This window comes from Eublepharis macularius, chromosome 8 (genome assembly GCF_028583425.1).
Source record: "Eublepharis macularius isolate TG4126 chromosome 8, MPM_Emac_v1.0, whole genome shotgun sequence".
Lineage (NCBI taxonomy): Eukaryota > Metazoa > Chordata > Lepidosauria > Squamata > Eublepharidae > Eublepharis > Eublepharis macularius.
This window is the reverse complement of record NC_072797.1, coordinates 142429568-142451198: the sequence shown is the minus strand read 5'-3', so window position 1 is coordinate 142451198 and position 21631 is coordinate 142429568. Positions and strand designations below refer to the sequence as shown.

Here is a 21631-nt window from a genome sequence, read left to right as displayed (position 1 = left end):
TGACTGCTTGGGGCAGTTGAATGGGATCCCCTCTTTTGCGGGGGTGGGTGGGTGGGTGGGGTGGCAGGCTTACAGCTTTTGGGAGCAAGCTGGCGAGGCTTCTTAAAGGCAGATGCCTGGCTGTTTCGCTCCCAGGCCTCGGTATGTTTAGGGTATTCTACAGTTGACGGGATGAGGACGTAGGAGTGCATGACGCTGCACTATACAGAAGGCTTCTATAGAAGTAGTAAAGCATCATTTCTAGAAGCTCTTCTGTGAAATGAAACTTCATACACAATTAATCAAAGCATTCTTGATGTAAGACAGGTGCGCTTTAATTTAGGAGCCTGTTATATATCTGTGCTATTCTCTGGATCTCTGCTGCTAACTTCCTTCCAAGCTGGTTTTAATAGCATCATAAAATACATTGATACAGAGAATCGTAAATAAAATATACCATGTTCTAGAATTCGGAGCCAGCTGTTGCCTTTTTTGGCTAGCTTACTATGGGAATGTATTTTGGGAACGAGTGTCTGCACTTGTTCAGACAGTGAAATGGTTCATTCGGGCTGCTAATTAAAATGACTTTCCCAATTGCCTTCTAGTAAGATTACCTACATACATTCTAACAACTGGTCTCTTGCCTGCTCATTCAAATGGCGTGTATTGTCCTTGATTTCCTGGCTTCCTTAAAGCTTGATGCTCTGAATATTGGGGGATGACAGTGAACTCTGAGCCCCTGCACCTTCAGAGTAAATGGGGCTAAGTCCGGACTGTTTGGGCCTATATTGCCTTGCACCAACAAAGACAATATAATAAGATCAAACATACTACAGTTAAAACAGCTTTTTAAAGATTTTAGTCCATACCCACAGAAACATTCTTATGTTTCAATACTTTACTGTTTGCAACTATACTAAAACTTACTACATAGAAATTCAGATTAAGAACAGCTAAAAAACAATTTGGTCTTCCTTTCCTGGTTAGTCAAGCTGGGGAGGACAAAGGAACACTGCCCAGGGTTCCTGCATGGGGGGGGGGGGCTCCAGTTCCACTTACAAGCAACCTTCTTGGGCATCCAGGTCTTTCTTTCCTGTGCCTGAGCTAGGCTTCAGAACAGCAGTGCGGCAGGCTTTCCAGCGTGTAACGTGTGGCCCCCATCCAACACTCTCATCTTCTTTCTTCTATGTCAGGGAAAACATGATCTTAGAAAATTTTACTCAGTGGAGTCCCCAGGACATTGCGTACCAAATTCCTGAAAATATTTGGGGGCTGAAAATCTTCATAAGGGAAGGCTTGTTCTGTGGGGCTGCAATAACTTTAGCCTCCGTCTGGCACTTCTGATCTTGTCTGGTTTGCAACTTGGGTCATCGCCTGCTGAAGGCTGCTGCAGTTTGCTCTGGCTGTGGCCTTGCGGTCAGCCACTTCCCAGGGCCTTGTGATCCCTCCCCCCTCCCCCCCTCCCCGAAAGTCTAGCACAAAGCCATTCTCTGAGAAGGGCCCCAAGGTGGGACGGCTCAAACTAAAAGAAAATACAGGGAAGGCCTTCCTGTGCCTGTCTTCTGAGTGGTGGTCTCAGTTCACAGTTGAGGCTCCAGCCAATTGCACGAAAGAGCTGGCCCCGGCAGAAGCCCAGCTGTGCGGAAGAGAGCAAACTGCTGTTGTTCAAGCCCTGGGTATGCCAGGTGCCGGCCTGGGTTGAGCACAGGTCTGATGCGTAACTCCTGCTGCCCTCAGCACTAACTCATGGTGCTATCTCTGGATACTCTTCAGAAGAGAGATTTCTGGCAGGCATTCTAATAAAAAATCTTCTGTACATACCTTTCAACTCTGAAGGGCATCGTGATATATATACTTTTCCCCAACCCTTAAAGGGGTATTTGAATGCACCGCCTATGCACCATTTTTTCTTCCTATTAGCACAGCCCAAACTGAGAATCAAAAATAATGTTTACAATAATTCTTACTCGTTTCTGCAACATAGCTAATGTTAAATTTGCTCACGCAAGGCACACAGAATCAGTTTCTTCACTATCTACCTGTTTCCAAAGCATCAGAAAGCATTCTTTAAGAGGAAAATGTAAGCAACACTCTTTACAGGCCCATAACATGGCTTGGATTGCAAAAGGTAAATTACATGAATGTAGATGCCTCTGTCTGTGGGGATTCTTTTCTAAGGTATGTTCATCTTTGACTTCTGTACATCGGCAGAAACTGTTGCTTGAAACTGTGGAGGGGTCATCAACTACCAATTTCTAAAGTGTGCCTGGTAACCCAGCCACGTATTGTGTCACCTTCTCTCCTCAGATGTATTACTCAGACTTGAAGACAGAGGCTTCCATAGGGAATCCAGTTGGTAGGGCTTCATGGTTGACCAGCTTGAGATCCATGGAGGCTGGCTTAGCCTTCTTGAGAATCCCCTCTGCTAGGGGTCAGACCTTACAGGGAGTCACTTCCTGGCCCTCTCTCCTTGCCCATTTGTTTGTTTTTAGCCTGCTGGGGCCAGTGTTGGGAAGGATAGGAAAGAAGATGGGCTTCTCTCCAGATACCTGCATCTTCTCCATTCCAGGAGTGTGGATCTAGGCCAAGTGGTCAGCCCAGCTGTGGCTCCATGTTCAGAAGAACGCCTCTCAGACCCTTCACCTTCACGGCATAGGGGGATGCTGAAGTATATTGTTGAGGAACAAGTTAAGCTTCCTGCACCTTGAGTGAATCCTTGTGTCCAGAGAGCTGACATCTCCTGCTCTTCAGGCATCAGACGAGGGGACATGTTCCTAGCTAACATTCCAGGGTCCTGAAGATGACGAACTAACGGGGATAAGCAGTGTGGAATGAAACGAAGCAGCAGCAGGCTCAACTGTGGCAGGACATTCCTAGATACAGGAAATGGATGATTTGGTATTTCTGACAGTGATGGGAAATAGCCTCTTTCCATCTCTCACCAAGTGATCCTGAAATGAATTTGTAAATATCACATCACACTTTCTCTCGTGGAGAGTAGTGATCTTCTCCCCCGCCCCTGTTGCTCCTTTGGTGTGACACAAATTGCTTATATAGGTGGGTGGTCCAATAAATGTTTTGGATCGCTCATAATTTCTCTGTTTTTAGCCTTAGTTGCGAGGCTGCCCTAAGGAGCTTAGCAAATGGAGATGCAGGCTAGCTTTCTCTAAGTGGGAATGCACCTGAAGACGGATAGACAAGGAGTGCCCAGATGTATCTTCTACCTCCGAGAACCTGAGGCTTTGGGCAGCTGGCAGAACATGGTGATACGGGACCCTTCCAGAGTTGCTGAGCTGCTGCAGGTGACTGGCAGAACGCAACATAAGAACACAGTTCCAAAGCACTGTGGTAGGCTTGCCACGCAACAGCAATACAGTGTGGATTTTAGAAAATGTATACAGTGAACAACAGCATCTGTCCTTTTTAATTTTCACCAGTATGCTTTTTTTAAAAAGAGAAAGGCTAGGAATGTAGAAAAGTAGAAGAGAACCATAATGGAGACTATTGGATAAGTTGGCAGCATTTTAAAAGGCACGCTAGCACAGCCACTTCCAGCGCGCTTGTGGGAGACACGTGGCACCCGCAGCGGTCGGATGCGTGATGCTGCTCTGGAGCCGAGAGGTCTGCCATTGCCGAAGCGGACAGGACTCCTCCAGCCTGCACGGCCATCCAGAACGGCTTCCGCAAAACCACCGTCCCTTTGACTGGGGTAGCTTTAGTGAGCACCAAGCATGTAGGCAGCTAGAAAACTATCGTTCCTCAGGCAACTTTTTTTGTTCCGTACCAAGTAAAGCAGTTGCTGCTTTAACTCTGAGTCTGAGCAAGAGGGGGCCTGTATTTATTTTTTAAAGTTTTTACTTCATTTATGCAGAGAAGTTAGCCGTGTTAGTCTGTGGTAGCAAAATCAAAAAGAGTCCAGTAGCACCTTTAAGACTAACCAATTTTATTTTAGCATAAGCTTTCGAGAATCAAGTTCTCTTCGTCAGATATCAGGCATCTGACGAAGAGAACTTGATTCTCGAAAGCTTATGCTAAAATAAAATTGGTTAGTCTTAAAGGTGCTACTGGACTCTTTTTGATTTTACTTCATTTATATCCCACCATTCTCTTCAGGGGGCCCCAGAGCAGCTCAAATCATTCTTCTCCATTTTTCCTCACAATATCCCTGTGAGGTAGGTTAGGCTGAACATGTGACTGGCCCCAGGTCCCCCAGCAGGCTTCCCTGGCAGAGGGGGGAACTGAACCTGGGTCTCACGCGCCCTAGTCCGTCACTCTGGCCGCTACAGCACCCTGTAAGAAAATGTTACTACGCACCCCCAGCCCTTAATAGCTTCTTAAGGGTTTCAGTCCAGCCATTCAGAACACTTCTGCGCAGGATGTTTTCAAAAGTGGGGAAAGTAACAAAGGACCTTTCATACCCTCCAGCAGTCTCTTCCACCTTCTGCTCCACAGGGGTATAGAGCGCTTGGAAGTGGACTACCACAAATCTCCTTTTACAGCATGGCTGTGGAGTTGTTGGTTGCCAGTCCTAGATCTGAGGCAGAGAGTACATGAGGGTGCTTGAAGCAGAGAAAGAAAAACTTCTCATCTTCCTTCCCATTCTTGAATTAGAGAGAAGCCTCTCGTGACCTTATATAAACTGATTGAAACGTGCATGATTCCCAGTTGAAAGGCATAGAGGTTGTGTTTAATGGAGCCTTGATCTGTGCTCTTGAAGCCGCCTGTAAAATACTGCCTTTTACACAGGGATGTGTGTGCGTATCTCTGACGTCGTGAAGCGCACCGGCGTGGGTTTGTAAAGGAGGCTGTGCTGCTGCTAATCAATGGCTTCTGTTTAAAGCCCTCACCGACGGCTTGTTGTGCAAGGTGTGCATCTTACTCAGCCAGTTTCCTTTCTCCGTTTCCCTCCCCCACATCCACAGTAACTTTTTGGTCCTTTCCAGCTACATTCTAAGCACGTGTTTGTGATTTCACTCTTTGGAGGGGAGTGGTGGAGATTCATCATACGGAAAAGCTTTATATTTCATACAGTGGCAAAAAACTTGCAATTCTTTATTCTGTCCTCCTCGGTGAGAGGGATCTTTCCCTTAGGGAACGGTGTTCAGTCTTGGTGTTCAGGTGCATCAGAGTGGCTTATGCAGCCTTTTGGACAGACGGGCTGACGGCTGCCTGCTGTGCCTCCCAGGCTTCCTGGCCTCCTCCTCACATGTTGTGAACATCCTTCTGCTGCTGCTTGAATAATACGATTTTATTGAGGGCTGGGAGGAGAGTGTAAGACAGAGAACGAGGCCATAAACTAAATTCGAGGAAACTGTAATTAGGTTTCTGCCTGTCAGTTTTTTTTCTGAACATCTGCTACAGTTTGCTCCTCAGTTTAACCTTTTTCGTATTATAAAAAAACATGTATTGATGGGTTACTCTGAATTTTTGCCATCTTTCGATGATCACAGATGGCAGTTTTCTTCTGTGTGGTCTTCAGGTAATTACTTAACATCTGACTGGTTGCCCTTTTTTCTAATAGGGGCTTGCTCAAATACGTCTTTTTTTATTTGCCAGAGAATAGCGTTTGGATGTGATTGATCTTCCAGCTGAGTTTGCGAACATGTGTTTCACTGTGGAATGAAAGGGGTTTTTTTCCACCGTAACAATTTCAGCCTTTACCTCCTTCCTGTGAAATCCACGGGCCCCCAGTGGGAGAATTTAATTGCCCCTGAATTACCCTGCGGTGTTAATGTTTCCGCGCCGTAGGAGGCATCCTTAAATCACTGTGCTGCAGAGCCTCACTTTGCTCCATCCCTTCCGCACACAGAGAGGAGGTTGGTGTGAGGCACGGCAGCTCTGCAAGGCCCAGGGACTTGCTAGCGCTGCCACGCCCCTGAGTATTCTGTCTCTCTTCCTTCCCCCAGATGAATGCGCTGGACACTCTGGGCCAGACGGCTCTGCACAGGGCTGCCATGGCAGGTCACCTGCAGACCTGTCGCCTCCTGCTGAATTATGGCTCTGACCCTTCCATCATCTCCCTGCAAGGCTTCACCGCAGCACAGATGGGCAACGAAGCAGTGCAGCAGATATTAAATGGTGGGTATCGTGTTAGGTAGAGGAGGTTGAGGGACGGGCGGCAGGAGTGTAGGGGGGATGGCTCAGTGGGAGAGCACCTGCCTGGCATGCCCAGGGGCCCAGGTTCAGTCCCCAGTGCCTTCAGCTTCACGTGTTCAAGGGGTAAAGGGTGGGAATGGCTCTGAGGAAAGCGGCACTGAGGCCGTGTGAATGTTAATGACGAGTGCTGAGAATCAGCAAGAACAAAAGGCAGGTTTTGACGCCTATGAACGCGAAACAAGGCAGACGCTGTCACTTCAACTCTGTGAATGTTTTTCATTGGGCAATTCTGTCAGCACTTCCGATTTCACCCCAACGCAACCCCCCTCCCCCCGGGGGGGGGTCTTTGCTATTTATTGAAATTCTGTTTAATCTTCTACTTGTTCCTTCTTGCCCTTTGCAAGTGGCGGATTGAAGTCTGCTAGATGTGTTAAGCCAACAAGATGTTGAGAACTGATTTTGATGTTCAAATGCTGCAGAGGGGCTCCAGAAGCACAAATCACATGGGCTAACCAGGTGTAAGACGAGTAACTGAACAGCTAGAAAGGAATAGAATGCAAAACGGAGCCTTTTCTGCACCCTGTACTGCCCCTGAACCTTCCCTATGCATTGCAACATGAGGCAGTAAGGCCAGCAGAAACATTTTACAAAAGCGGAGACATCTGCCTAACCACCATAACAGAGATAGGGACAGTTATGGGGGGGGGGCTTAAATCACGCCAAGATGTGTGACGTTAGTGTTTTGTGGTAAGTGGTAAGGAAGACAATATGCTCTTTAAGCTAAGATTTAATTAAAAAGAGCAACAGAGCTGGAAGGCACCCCCAAGGGTCATCTAGTCCACCCCCCCTTGCACAATGTAAGAAATTCACAGCAATCTCCCTCCCCACCTTCCCAGTGACCCCTACTCAATGCCCAGAGGAAGGCAGAAAACCTCCAGGATCCTTGGCCAATCTGACCTGGATGAAAATTCCTTCCTGACCCCAAACACAAGGGGTCCATGACACACCACAGGTGCATTTTTGAGTTTCCTTACAATAATAAAACCTTACATGTGGAAAACCAGTAGCAGCTACGACAAACTAGGCTAGAAGCCTACTCCAGAACATGTTAATTTTTTTAACTTAAATTTTCCCTCCTGTTGAAATGATTTGGATGCTTCCCAGACTGCTGCGTGTTTTTGCATAAAGAGGAAATACAAAATGTGTCTCCCCCCCCCCCAGCCCTGCAGCCTGAAGTGGTACAGCCCATTCTACTGCCACAGAATTCTGCCACCTGATTCTGCTGCAGACCAGGCCTAAGTTACCCTGCTGCCCCACCCAACAAGGATGCATGCCTTCTTATTTTGTACTTTGCAAATGAGCTGCTTACAGCTTCGGTAAACCTTGGCTTATCAGTATCTCCTGTATTATGCAGAGAGCACCCCAGTGCACACGTCGGATGTGGATTATAGACTCTTGGAGGCCTCAAAAGCCGGAGACTTGGAAACTGTGAAGGTAGGTAGGTGCAGGTAATGTCCGCTTCACAGTGGCATTGCCTGTGTGATTTGCATAGAAAAGTAGAAGGAGCTGTCTTGTTTGGCACATCCCAAACGAGCTGTGTATCATCTTGCGTTTTCGGTGGCTCTGCTTTGGGCAGCCACTCCAGCTGCCTTCTGAGGTGGCAGCTGGGATGGCAGTCTGGCTTTGAAATTCGAGGGGCTCAGACCAATAAATGCAGTCATGTGGTTGGAAGGGATTTGTTTTCCCTTGCCGTATTTGGCAGCCCTGTGCGGCCCGAGTCTCTGGGCAGAAGGTTGCCACTAGAGCTCGTCTCTTCGTCCACTTGCCAAGTAACATTGTCATATGTGTAGTGCTGTAGGGCGGGGTGTGAGTGAAGGGCCATACAGCTAATAGCTTGTGGGTGTGCCTGTGTGGAAGAGCAGGCTGGATGGCGGTTCTGCATTTGGAATGGTGTGTGTTGACTTAGAGTGTTCACACCATGCCTCTCTGCCAGTACTGGCAAACAAGGTAGCTGATGACACTGTAAAATCAGATTAAAGCAAAATCATTCTTTTTTTCAAGTCAAGTGGATCTGTGACGAGCTGCTGCTGTTCATCTTTATTTAAGGGTGTCGGATCAAGCTGGGAATCAACCTCGGGCCTCTGATGGCTCCACTGCTTCCTGCTCTTGAGGGGGGGGGGAGTACTTGATCCGATATGGTGATTAGGCCAAGCCAAGTTTAAAGAGGCATTTGAAAGAAGGATACATTTAAGCATGATTGTTTATAGTGAAGGAGAGCAATACTATAGGCTCAGCACTTAGGGTCTGTGATTGCATACAGCATTGATTCGCACTGAGTCTTAGAACTTTGCATGCCACCGTTATTTGAACAGTGTTCAGAGGGTAAACAGGACAATAGCGCCACACCCACTGTCCCCTTCCCCCCAGCCCCCTCTGACTGGCTGAGGACCAGTGTCCTGCTCTGTCAGCAAGTGAGTAGAGACCAGGTTTGAGCGTGGGGGTCGTCTGGTGCAGAGCTATTTAGGGAGATGCATTCTTCTTCCCACCACCATGTTTTACGTCTGTAATGGTGACATTTGTGCTGGGGAGGGGGAATATCTAGGGGGCAGTGAATCAAATGCTGTCTAAAGTAATGAGAGGTGGGATGGATGTAAGGATCTGCCAGGTAACTCAAAGACTTCACTGCATATGTCCAGGAACTGCCTGAGTTAAAGCACTTCATTCATATGCTTCTAGAATCAGGCCCCTACTGCATTCCATGTCAGGGGCAGCATTTCTCTACCAGCGCATAACATATATAGGATTCTAACCACAGCCTAATCTGGCCCAGGGTCTCTCTTAAGCAGGCTAAAATAAAAAAAAACAGGGAGGACATGTTTTAGGTTTTTAGGCAAATGAAGTTCAATAGTGACAGCATTAATCAAATGAGTTATTTTGGAAGGTCCCAGATATTTCCAGCCAGTTTTTTACTTGGTTGCTCCGCCTTGAGGTTCTTAGTCGAGACGTAGACCCCATCTCCAGGTTTCAGGTCCCAGGGAAGGGAGCGTTTCTTGTCTGCCTAGTTCTTGTAGTCCAGCTTAGCATTTTCTAAAGTTTGTTTCACCAAGTCCCATTGGGTTGTTACCTTCTTCCACCATTCCGTTAACCCCCCCCCCCTTCTACCCAGGCATTATCGCCTAACAGGGGCATCGGTTTTCCTTCAAACTCCTCAGTCACTTGGAATGGGGATGTCCCAATAGAACTGTGGATGCTATTATTATAACAATACTCAGCAGAGGGCAGGAAGTCGACCCAATCATCTTGCTGGTGATTAGGGATGGGCACGAAACGAACCATGAAACAGCATTCCAGACGGAACGGCTGGTCTGTGGGGCTGTGTTTTTATGAAACAAATGATTTTTTCCTACCATTCCATTGCTGGTTCGGGAAGCCAGACACTTTGGCGCCATTCAATCCATCGCTCAGGCAATGGTGGCAGTCTTTTGGTTGCTTCCAATCTGAGGCCTCCACGCTCGATTGGCAGCTGTTCCTGCCAACTAGAGAGCTCCCATTCTAGCCCATCCAGCCAGGAAAAGGGGGGGAGGGTTAGAATCTCTAAGACAACTGAGATGGGCCTTCAGCAGCCATGGTAACACTAATCTCTTCCTCCCAAACCATGTTAGGCAGATCTTTCTGCCAACCAGAGTGCTCCTGTGCTGCTCAATTTGAGCTTTTTACATAAAAAGGGAAAGCTCTGTGGGTATTGGACATTGGGAAAGTCAGTTTGTAGCCCCTCAGAGCAGCTGGCAGTAGACAGGGAAGCAGAAGCTGCTCAGAATCGATGCTCTGCAATGGCGACTTGCTGATTATGACTATGGACACTCGCAACCGTGACTACACCAGTTACCCTACATGTGCACGGACTCGGGCTACAGGACACATGTTCATCAGGAGTAAAATGGACACGGGCAGGAAGGAACAGACATGGTTCTAGACACTCGCATGACCTTGTGTAATTTGTCTTGTTTAGTTTGGCTGTGAGCATGAAGGGGCCTGTTCTGGGCTCCCTCAAACTGTGAACCGGTTCGCGAACCGGTTCAAGTTTGGCAAAGTTCGTGGTTCGTGTTCCGTGAAACTGAACGAACCACTAACCATGCGGTTTGGTTTTTTCCCAGTTCGTGCCCATGTCTACTGGTGATTAATGTAACATCTCAGAACCTGCTCCAAAATCTGATTAGTACGTTCTGTTTCCCCATCAGTTTCTGGGTGATGTGCTGAACTGAGTCCATGTTCAATTCCTGTCACTTTCATAAGCTCCCTCCAAAATTTGGCAACGAACTGGCTCCCATGATCTGAAATTACCTTCTTGGGGAAAGAATGTAAATGCACCACATTCTGCATAAAAAGGGTAGCCAGCTTTTTTTGCCATAGGCAACTTAGAACATGGTACAAAATGAGCTTGCTTGAAAAACAAATCGACTACCACCAGAATCACAGTTTTCCTTTGCTAGTGGGGAGGTCTGTGATAAAATCCATAGAAATCGTAGCCCAAGGTCTGGACAGAGTCTCTCGCAGTTGTAACAGTCCTGGGGGCTTTCCTCCTCACTTCTTTCTCATCAAACATATCTCACAAGTAGTCACATATTGAGAGATACCTTTTTTCATCCCTGGCCACCAAAATTGCCTCTGAGCTAAATGCAAAGTTTCCACAAACCCGAAATGCCCGGCTAATTTGTCGTCATGACATTTCTTTAACAAGTCTCCCCAACGGGCTTCTGGCATGTACAGTTTGCCCTTTCTATATACTAGCATCCATCCTCCCCATCACTAGAGGATCTTGCTATCCCTCCTCCTCCTCCTTTTCCAGTTCTTCCTTGATTTTCTCTAGCCAAGGGTGGGGCCGACAGGAGCTCGCGCACTTGCCGACATGTCACCACCGCCCCTCCCGGCTGGGCCAGTGTGAACATAGTGTTAATAATCTCCTCCCTCTGACTTCCATGTTGTGGGAGGCAGGACAAGGTGTCCCCTAAGAAGTTTGAAGACAAGGGGAGGTGCTTGAGGGTGAATTGAAACTTTGAAAAGAACTCCGCCCACCGGAGCTGTTTTGCGCCCAATCTTCAGGGCGATCTTAGGGCCTCTAGATTTTTGTGGTCCGTCCAAATCTCAAAAGGTAACTTTGCTCCTAGCCAATGTCACCAGATTGACAGGTCTAGTTTAATGGCTGCTGCTTCTTTGTCCCACACTGACCAGTGTCTCTCAGCCTCTGAAAACTTGCGAGAGGCATCAGCACAGGAGTGTAACTGTCCTTTCTCCCCCTCCCGTAAAATCACCTCCCCATTGCCACATCACTAGCATCTACTTGCACTGTGAACTTTTTGTTTTTGTCTGGGTGACACAGGATGGGTTCGGAGGTAAAAAGAGCTTTTAATTTCTCAGACGCCTGTTGGCATGAGACCAGGCCTGTTTGGCACTCAGCTTCACTCCGTCCGAGCCCTTCCACTTGGTTTTCAGCAGGGAAGTCAGTGGCCGCGCAGTCTGAGCAAAGTTCTTAATGAACAGTCTGTAAAAGTTTGCAAAGCCCAGGAATTATTGTAGTTGCCATCTGGTTTTTGGGTCTTCCCACCCCAACACATCTTGGACCTTGGCAGGGTCCATCGCCAGCTCTCTCTGTGAGACCCGATAGTCCAGGAAATCCTTGTGGAACTCACACTTGGACAACTTGGCAAACAATTTATTCACGTATAGAGTGCTCAGCGCTTCTCTTACTAGCTTCCCATGCTGCTCATAGTTATCAGAGTAAATCAAAACATCACCAAGGTAAACAACCACCCCTTTGTACAGGTGCGTACAAATCTGTTAATCTGGTTCATGAAAACTCCCGGCACTCCTTGAAGCCCAAATGGCATAACTAAATACTCAAACTTCCCCAGGGGGGTATTGAAGGCGATTTTGCATTCATCCCCCTTCTTTATACGTATTCCGAAATAAGCATCTCTTAGATCCAGTTTGGTGAAGATCTTCTCTTTGGCCACCACCCCAAGCAAGTCTCTAATGAGGGGAAGAGTGCAGGCATTCAGCATAGACACTGCATTTATCCTTCTGTAATTGGTACACAGCCAGAAGCCCCCCCCCCCGTCCTTTTTCGTGCAAAACCACACTCGGGCTGCATGGGGGGAGCTTGCAGGCCAAATGAAACACCTCGCCAGGTTCTTGTCAACGAACTTGCGAAGCTCCCCACGCTCTGCCGGCCTCATGGAGTGCAGCTTCCCCTTGGGAAGGACTTGTCTGGAGATCAGTTCAGTAGCGCAGTCGGTAACTCGGTGAGGGGGGAGCTCATCAGCCTCCTCTACCTTGAATCTCTGTCTCAGATCTTGGCACTCAGAGGGGATCTATCTAATTTCCTCCTTTGTGAGGCACACAGTCTCAGGCATCAAAAGGGGGTGGCACCCCACTTTGGATCCCACGCATGTTTCTGACAATCCTCAGCTAGGAAACACAATTGGTCTATTTGCCACCGAATGTATGGGTCATGATTACAGAGCCAGTGGACCCCCAGCACTGCAGGGAACTTGGCGATAGAGCTTACTACAAAGGTTCTCTCTTCCCAATGACTCCGCATCCCCACTGGTGTTAGCTCAGTCTCATAAGTGGGAGGGGTCCCCTCCGTGAGGGTTCCATCCATCAGCTCAAACCTGAGAGGCTCGGGTAGCTTCACCAGCTTAAGTCCCAACCCTGTTACTAAAGCAGGGCCTATTAGATCCCAGCTGCACCCAGAGTCAGTTAAGGCCCAAATCCTTATATGAGTCCCCCTCTTTGGGTTCACTAAGGTGATAGGGATGAAAAACAAAGCTCCCGTTGGCCCTCACCATTTGCGGCACTGGCTCCTCTGGGACCTGCTGGCCAGCACCTTTCACAACAGGTCTCCATCATTTCCTTCCGGTGGTGCCTCTTCTCCTTTGCTGCTGGTTGGGATGCCATTTCTGGAGCCATCTGTCCTTCCATCCACTCCAGCCGCTGCAGCTTCCTCAAGTCATGCAGTCGCTCCTCCCAGTTTAGAGCAGCTGGACAAGATTCGTTTAGATACCCTTTTCTTCTCCTGGGGGGCCTTCTTTACCCTGGGGCATTCTGCTGCAAAGGGGCTGGAGGCCCCACATCTCAGGCACAGTCCTTGCTTCAGCCTCCTCTCCTTTTTGGCCGGGGCTGTCAGCTCTCTTGGATGAGGCTCCTCTCTCTCTTGGTATTCTGCCGTCCCTTGCCGTTGGCCCACCTGATGGTGGAGACAAAGCCGTTTCACCACTTGTTCTCTATTTTCGATTTCACAGGCCAGCTGGATCCACCCTGGCATGGTGCATGTATCATGTCTGAGTCCCATCCATGCCAATTTTAATGATCCTTCTGTTCTGAGCCAATGTATCCTGCTGTAACTCGATGTCATTTTACCAATGCCATAACTATTTCTTTCACAGGCTTTCACGGGTGTTTATCTAATGAACTGCAATGGTTTCCAGCGTCTCTGACCTTTTATGCTACTCCCTCTCAGCCTTTGCTATGTCTTGCTTCTTAGTGACTCACTTTGATAATTGCAAATATGTGGAGCGTTCTCACACAAGCAGAGCGCCAAAACCTTGTTTATGAGTGGGGGGGGGGGGAAGAGAGCAGACTTGAATGTTAAAAGAGAGGTCTCTCTCTCATGATGTCATTCCTACCAACTTTTACTCTTGCTGCTCAGATGCTTACCTTGCTTCTGAGTAGTCCTATGGACCTATATATGGAAATGGTCTGATTTCTGAATAAAAAACCATTTAAACAAGAACCTGTGTCTTGCTGCGATGGTCCAGGCATCTGTCTGCCGTATCCTGTCATCCATCGCCTGACAGCATGGGTCGTCTTGGATCATGGCCTTGGCCACTAAGTCTGAGTTCAAACCAGCCCAGAGGAACTTCACCTTCACTGACTCGTTCCAATTTCACACCTTGGCTGCATGTGCCCGGAAATCCGCTGCAAACTCTCGCACTGACCGATTCCCTTGCCTTGAGCGCTTCAGCTTGGTCCTCGCCCTCTCTTCCTCAAGGGGGTCTTTGTACTGTGCTTTAAGTGTATGCAGGAAGGCTCTCGCTCTCCGAAGTTCTGGCACTCTGGCTGTGTAGAGAGTAACATAATCGTTTTGCTGCCGCTCCCCCCCCCAAACCGGGAGCTCAGGTAACTCACCCGGCTGGCTTCATCGGGGAAGGTGTGGCCCCATTCTCTCAGGAACTCTGCCACTTGCACTAAGAAGTACCCCAACTCTTTAGGGTCCCCTTCAAAGCGAGCTTCCAGCTTGCATAGCCCTTTCAGGTCTTGCCAGGTACCTCCCCAGTCACTTCACTGCCTCCCTCTGCTGTATGAGTTAAAGAGGATTTTATGAAGGAAAGATACCAGTTCAATAAGATGTAACAATGGAATTGACCAGACTGCCTAAAGGTAGTAAAGCAGGATCAATTATAGGTCAGTGTCTCCATATACCCCCCTCCAGTGGGAAGGAGAGGCCATTGGAGGTTTTGGCGCGCATCGCCTGGGAAGAAGGGATGGGGGGCGGGGAGAGAGGAGCTCTACCCAGTCTCTGTGTTAGGTCCAAGGTCAGGTTCTCAGGCTTCAGCAGGAACTGGTAACCAAAACACCTCTGCCTGGAAGATCAGCAGTTAGCAACAAAGCAACAGAAAGCTGGTTTTACTCTGCATTTACAGTCACAGTATACCTGAACTCTGCATGTACTCAGAGGCACAATACCATCATAATCACAGCATACCTGAGGCATGGCAGATATGCTGAAGGCATATCTGACAAGCCCCAACAGCTGTTGGGGTTGAGGTCCCAGGACTCCTCCCGGTGGCGGTAACGGGACTCCTCCAGGCGGTCCTCCCCCTGGGGGTATGGGTAGAATCTGTGGCTCCTTGCCCATCTGGAGGCACTGGGGCTCCTTGCCCATCTGGAGGTACTGGGGCTCCTTGCCCATCTGGGGATGGGGGAGGTTGCTGATCCCCCGGTCGTGGGGCTGCTCGGTCGGGTCTGCCGCCTTGGCCCCTCCCAGGTTGAGTTGGAGGGCAATCCACCGGAAGTCCTGGACATTCTGCATAAAGGTGTACTTGTCCCCACTCATCTCCCCGAACTTGGCCCGAAGCTCTTGTGCTGCTTCCCCGGAGGTTGCTCCCGGCAACTCCTCCATCGTCCAGATCCTCCTCCAGATCCTCCTCCTGCCTTGCGGAGGTCCTCTCCCAGACCTAGACTGTTTATGGCTTCGCTGGAATGTGGAATTGCCAACTGAATTGCAAGGTTGTGTTGCTTCCTGGCGGCACGTGGGTCGCAGTGCATTGCCCTTGTGAAGTAGCATTTGAGCTCTTTTTTGCAGAGGAACTGAAGGGGGGACATGTCCTGCGTACAAGATAAAGCAATCAGTTAATTTAGCACTATAGCTAAAATACCATCTTCCTAGTTCCATTTTGTTTTGTATTTGCTCAGCCACAGAGTATACTAAGTGTTCCGTCATAGCCATGGAAACTAGATTTTCCTACCTTCATTTCCTTCTGCATACGCACTTTTGAACGTACATTTATTTAGCATATTTGTATGTGGCTTTTCTCTTGAAGCATAGAACTCCAAGCAGCTTATGAACTTTATAAAGGCCCAGACTGTCTAAACGCATACAATAAAAAGATCGTAAAGAGAACAGTAGACACGGCAGAAACCAAGACTTTCCTCCCTGTGAGGCAAGGTCTGGAGCCGAGGCTCCGGTGCCAGAGATGGCAGCCTTGAGGGTCGGGCGGCCGCCGCCCCTCTCCCTTTCACGCTTCGACGATGACGCGAATGAAAATGGGAGATCTTCACAGTCTTGCATTTCCTTACTTTTGCTTCTGCATTTTTTTCTTTACAGCAACTTTGCAGCCCCCAAAATGTGAACTGCAGAGACCTGGAGGGCCGTCATTCAACCCCCCTGCACTTTGCCGCAGGTTATAACCGAGTGTCTGTGGTGGAGTATTTGCTTCATCACGGAGCGGATGTGCATGCGAAGGATAAAGGGTAACTAGGTTTCTTGGAATTACCTTTGGGGAGTAGGGATGGAAGCTTGTTCAATGTTGTGCGGTCCAGGTAGTGTGCCTTGTTCCTCAGCTTCATGCCGGACGACCAGAGGTCCTACTTGTCTGCTGCCGCTCTTGCAGGCCGGGGAGGCAGGCGCTGGGCTTCTGCTTGCCTGTCCTTTTCTAGTTAACCACGACTCTGCTGTGTTTGGGTGAGGGGGAAAGGAAGTGGGCGTCGTCAGCCTATTGATGACCTTTTGCTCCCAGTGGCTTAGGCTAAACACTAACTGGCAAGGGGGGGGATAAAAAGAGAGGCTTGTGGTCCTTCTCGAGAGAGGGTCCCGTGCTCTTGGCCCTCTCTCACGCCTTCAGGGAAAGGCAGTGCTGTTCCACGCTCCTGCCAAATTTTGTAAATGGCTCAAGAGCTGAAAGCAACTGCAGCAGGAGCTTGGGAGGAAGTCCCACCAGATTCTAGGGGTGATTGATTTCCAGGCGAAGATCATATGCCAGGACTACTCGGACTAGACTGTGTTCTATGACCAGGCCCTGCTGGTATGAATCGAAAAACCCAGGAGCACCAGAGAGTTCTGGAGCTGCGCCACAACTACGCATTCCATTAACTGTTCCCAGAAAGGGAAGGTGATAAATAGAAGGTGACTTCTACAAAAGGGGGTCAGTAGCCGCCTCCTGCGAAGAGGCTGGTCATACTCCTGCAATGAGGCATCGACTCTTCCTTCCAAACAAAGCCTGAGCTGCTCTTCACCAGCCAGGATGGGCAGGAATCCAGCGAAGGCATAGTCCCAGTGCATCAGATAATGATTGGGTGCTGTCGAGTCAGAGCTGACTTGCGGTGACCCCTCATGGGGTTTTCAAGACGAAAGATGACCAGAGGTGATTTGCCATTGCCTGCTTCAGTGTAGCAACCCTGGGCTTCCTTGGTGCTCTCCCATCCAAGTACTAAGCAGGACCAACCCTGCTAAGCTTCCCAGTTCTGGTGAGATTGGGCTAGCTGGGGCTGTTCAGGCTGCCAGGGTCTGCTGGAACAAAGCTAAAGACTTCACTTACCTAAGAGATCCATGAATGGTGTATTAACAGCAAATAACAGATGTGGAAATTCCAGATTAGTGCTGGTGCCATGGTATGAGGGGGAGGGGTTTAAACCTCATTCCAGTTACAGTTTATTCCCCCCCCCATCAGCTTCTATTTGCCCCCATGGAATAATTGATAGGTATTATATGGGAATGTGTGGAAAATGCTGACAACACACACACAAATGGGAGGGTTAAACCTCCACCACCACCCTGTTGGAACTGGTCTCCTCCAAGGCTGCTGTTGAGTTTTGAAAATAGCGCAAGATCTGTTCACTGACCTCCCATAATCATGAGATGGTTAACGATATCTCTGCCACGCGCTCCATCCTAACAGCCGTGTCTAAGGCTGGGTTTTCTCAGAAGAGAAAGGCTTCTCTCTGGATTGTATCCCTTCAGAGTATGTGGGGAGGGCTTATATGATCAGGTGCTCCTTCCATCGTGCAAAAAGTTCCCATTGTTCAAATTTAGCATGGAGACACTTAGGCTGATTAGCTGGCTTTCCCTGTGTGTGTGCTGTTTCTCCATTTTGTTAATGGAGAAATAATCATGTAACATCCTCTCGGCCCACTCCAAATATGAAGTGGCATTTTCCAGTTCCTGGGACACGAACCAGAGACTTTCTCTGCAAAATGTCCTGGTAAGGTGGATGGCTTCTTGTGCATCAGTGCGTGCTTAGAGATATCTGAGTATGAAATGCACATTGTGGCATCAGTTGTGAAGGGTATGAACTACCCACAAAAAACAAACCTCATTTTTGCTATCATCACAATAGTATTGATGCAACACTCAACTATAGAGGGATGGTTACTACTTTTAGCTCCGCCTCTTCCTGTAGAGCACCCGCCACAACATGGTGCTGATTTAATAGTCTCAGAGTTCCATGGTCTTCAAGATGGCGACATCTCTTTTTGGAAGGAAAGAATGCCAGTCGCCTTGGAAGACCGCAACTACTGTTTTACATCGTTGTAAATCCCTGTAATATCATTGACATGTTTCTCTGTCTTCATTAGTGGTTTAGTCCCGCTGCATAATGCCTGTTCATACGGACACTACGAAGTAGCGGAGCTGTTGGTGAGACATGGGGCTTCCGTCAACGTTGCAGACCTGTGGAAGTTCACACCTCTCCATGAAGCAGCAGCCAAGGGGAAATACGAGATCTGCAAGCTTCTTTTAAAAGTATGTAATTTGTAGTTCAGGAGCTGTTGCCCATCTAGCTGCCTTCATCTGTGGACTGTGTAGCCTCATGCTAGAACCCCCTGGGGACCCCGTGAACGTGGAGCTGCCCAAAGCCTCACCAGCTCTGGATTCTGCCTTCTCAGATTGACGCGTTCTTGCAAAGCGAACACTCTGCTTCCATGAACGTTTTGTTTTTTATTTTATTTAAAACATTTGCATCCCACCATTCTGGCCAATTAGGATCCACAAGGAAGCGAACAGTTAAGACCTTAAAATCAATTTTAAAAATAGTGCGTGCATATAAACCTAGTGGTTAAAAACAACCAAGAGGGAGGCTCAGGAAGGGAAAGTCATTCTTGGGGGGAGACAGTAATTGGGGGGGCCGGACAAATCTCCCTGGGGAGGGAATTCTGTCATTTCGGGGCCACGACCAAGGAGGTCCTTTCTTATCATCTCGCCTTCGATGGCAGGGATACCTGAAACGGGCCCTGAAGTGGATTGTAACGGTAAGGTAAGTTTTGTATGGAAGGAGGCAGTCCTGAAGGGGCCGGTGTCGTGGTTAGAGTGGTGGTCTAGGATCTGGGAGGCCCAGGTTCGAATCCCTGCCCTGCCACGGAAGCTCGCTGTGTGTCCTTGGTCAGTCACACTCTCAGCCTAACCCACCTCATAGGTAGGATAAAATGTGAGGATGAAATGGAGGAGAGAATGATATAAGCTGCTTTGGATCCCTGTCGGAGAGAAAGGCAGGGTACAACAATTGCATAAATAAACAAAATAACATACTAAGGTACGGAGGTCCCAGGCCGTATATGGCTTTAAAGGTCAATACCAGCACCTATTAACTGCAGCATCATGAGGAACTGTTGATAGGATGTGTGGAAAGGGAGAATTTCCAAATTTGGCATATGTGTTTCTGCTGCAGCAGAAAGGCTTTGTGCTACTTCTTTACAGTTAACCCCCCCCCTTTCCCCCCTACTCTGGCAATCCCTCTTAAGTTGCCAATATTGCAAAGAACCCTTGCTGGTGTTGTGTTGGTTGGGTCTGTAGAAATGCAGGGAAATAAGGGTTACTCCTCCCCCCAAGTCCCCCCAAATACTTCCCCAACACTTCAGATGCTCACTTGAAGATTTATTTTAAAAACATTTAGGCTGACTCTAGAGATCTGCTCAAGGTTGCACACAGCATACAAACAATATCTCCTGGGTGCAAAGCTGCGTGATACCAAGAGGAGAGAAATGAGTTAGAACAGCAGAAGTTAGAAGCAGCCCCTTGTTGGTGAATCCAGCAGGGAGGTGAGAAAATGATAATAGATGCTGCCTTTAGCCAAAGCAGCCCCTTTTGACGGATACAAATGGGATACCCTCTGTTGTCTGGGCAGTGTTTGCATTATGTTACGTTAGTCGCATGAGCATAGCGAGGTCGAGACCAGGTTTCACATCAGCCAGGCACCTTTTAGGAGCCTGCAAGCAAGGCATTAAGGGAGCTCTTTTGTGTTTGTCCCTGAGATTGTCTTCCGAGATTGAGAAATATCCCGCCTCTGAATGCAGAAGGACGTAGGATGTGTGTGTGCGCACGGCCTTCCTTCCATCCTGCATTCCTAGATTTTTGACTCTGTGAACTGACACCCTCTCCTGCTGTCTCCTTTCCAGTCAGTCATGGAGCAGCAGAATTGGAAGCTGATTGTGGTTGTCAGCTGGTTGGGGTTATCTTTGCAGGGAGAATTGGCCTAGGGGAGTTCGTCGAGAACGTGTCCCTTCCTTAGCGACCCTAACCCTCACACCATTTGGAGAGGATCCCTGGCTTTCCTGATGAGAGCTCCCCAAATCCAATTCTGCACTGCTGTGAAGAGTGCAGAGAGTAAAGGGAAGTTATTTTTCCTTCCCATTCTCTGTATAACCTCCCCCCCACCCCCGCCGCCCAGCCCCAGCAGCACCTGTGATCTGACGTGGCTGACACTGAGTAATCTTTTTTTTCAGGTTTCTTGCTAGTTGCCATGGCATCCAGATTTCTGTTCTGGAGTGTATCATAGCCACAGGCCAATTCATTTTTTAAAAAGGGAACATCTTGGGAAGAGTATGAAAACAGAATCTCCTTTTATGCAATCTAATTGAAGGGAATCAATAATAATTGTACGGAAGGAACAATAAAAATTAATTAGGACACCCCTCCTTTCCCTTTCATTTCTTGGAATTATTTGTGAAACAATGGATTTAATTAAGATAATTGCCAGTGTGTGGCTGATGCAGATGTGCATCCCACATGCTCTTATTTTTACGTTCCAGTCTGGCGCTGGTGGGGATGGTACAGACTCATCCAGGGAAGCAGAGTGCAACTAGAACGGGTTTGGGGCCAGTTTGTGTTTAATGTTAAAGAACAGCTTAATTTGGTGAAAAGATGGAAAATAAATACATGAGTTATATGGGAGAAACTGGGTCTCTTGCCCAAAATGCATTTCAGGAAGCAGAATGTTTACAATTTAAGTACTGTATTTAAAGGAGATATTCTTGATAAAATGCAGAAAAATTTGAAAGCCACTTGTGTGATGCCAGGGGGGTCGTTTCGTAGAAAAAGAGCTGCAGGAAGGCATTAGCATAACTCCTTAGCATTTGCCCCGCCCTCGACATCACTGGAAGTGTGTCGTTTTGGCATGACTGATTTGCATATGCCACACCCCCTGACATCGCAGGAAGTGTGTCAGAAGGCAACACCCATCCCCTCAGGCTCCACCCCAGAAATCTCCACGTGTTTCCCAACTCAGAGCTGGCGAGCCTACCTGGAGAAAAATTGCTTCAAAAACACAAAGGAAGTGGTCAAGATTTTAAATGGTTTTATTATAAAATCAGCAACTCTACAATTAACGATTAAACCGAAGAGTAGAACGAAGGCAGTTCTAGCAACAGCATCCATTGGCAAGAAGAAAGATTTAGAAAGTCCCAGATCTGGAAGACGGCCGCTCCTTCCTCACATATGGTTGCCTGCCATCCTGCTGTTGCAGATCTCCCTCTGGTTTGGGCCTGCAAAGAAATTAGTGGTTCATGGGGCTTCTCTCCTGCTGGGAAAGACTTCTGACTTTAAACTTCAGCGCAACCTTGAAGGAGCTGGAGGTGCCACACTTTGGAGATGTCACCAACTTCCTCTCTTCTCTTTGGGCTCTTGGGCATCTAGTGACGAACGATTGGTTTGAAGCAGCAACATCTCCGCACACCTTTCACCTCTTTGCAGTTCTGTTAAAGAAGCTTCCACAGTGTTAAAGGAGAT

At 48.2% G+C, this 21631-nt stretch overlaps 1 protein-coding gene across 1 annotated transcript in view; it reads left to right on the top strand.

Annotated features, from left to right (window-relative positions):
* The window catches only part of TNKS (tankyrase), a 121764-nt gene that overhangs the window by 66448 nt on the left and 33685 nt on the right, over positions 1-21631 (top strand). Inside the window, exons 12-15 of the mRNA XM_054987121.1 lie at positions 5886-6057; positions 7490-7569; positions 15962-16107; positions 18208-18373. Of these exons, the coding sequence (XP_054843096.1) occupies positions 5886-6057; positions 7490-7569; positions 15962-16107; positions 18208-18373 (564 nt within the window). The remainder of the gene's footprint in view (positions 1-5885; positions 6058-7489; positions 7570-15961; positions 16108-18207; positions 18374-21631) is intronic.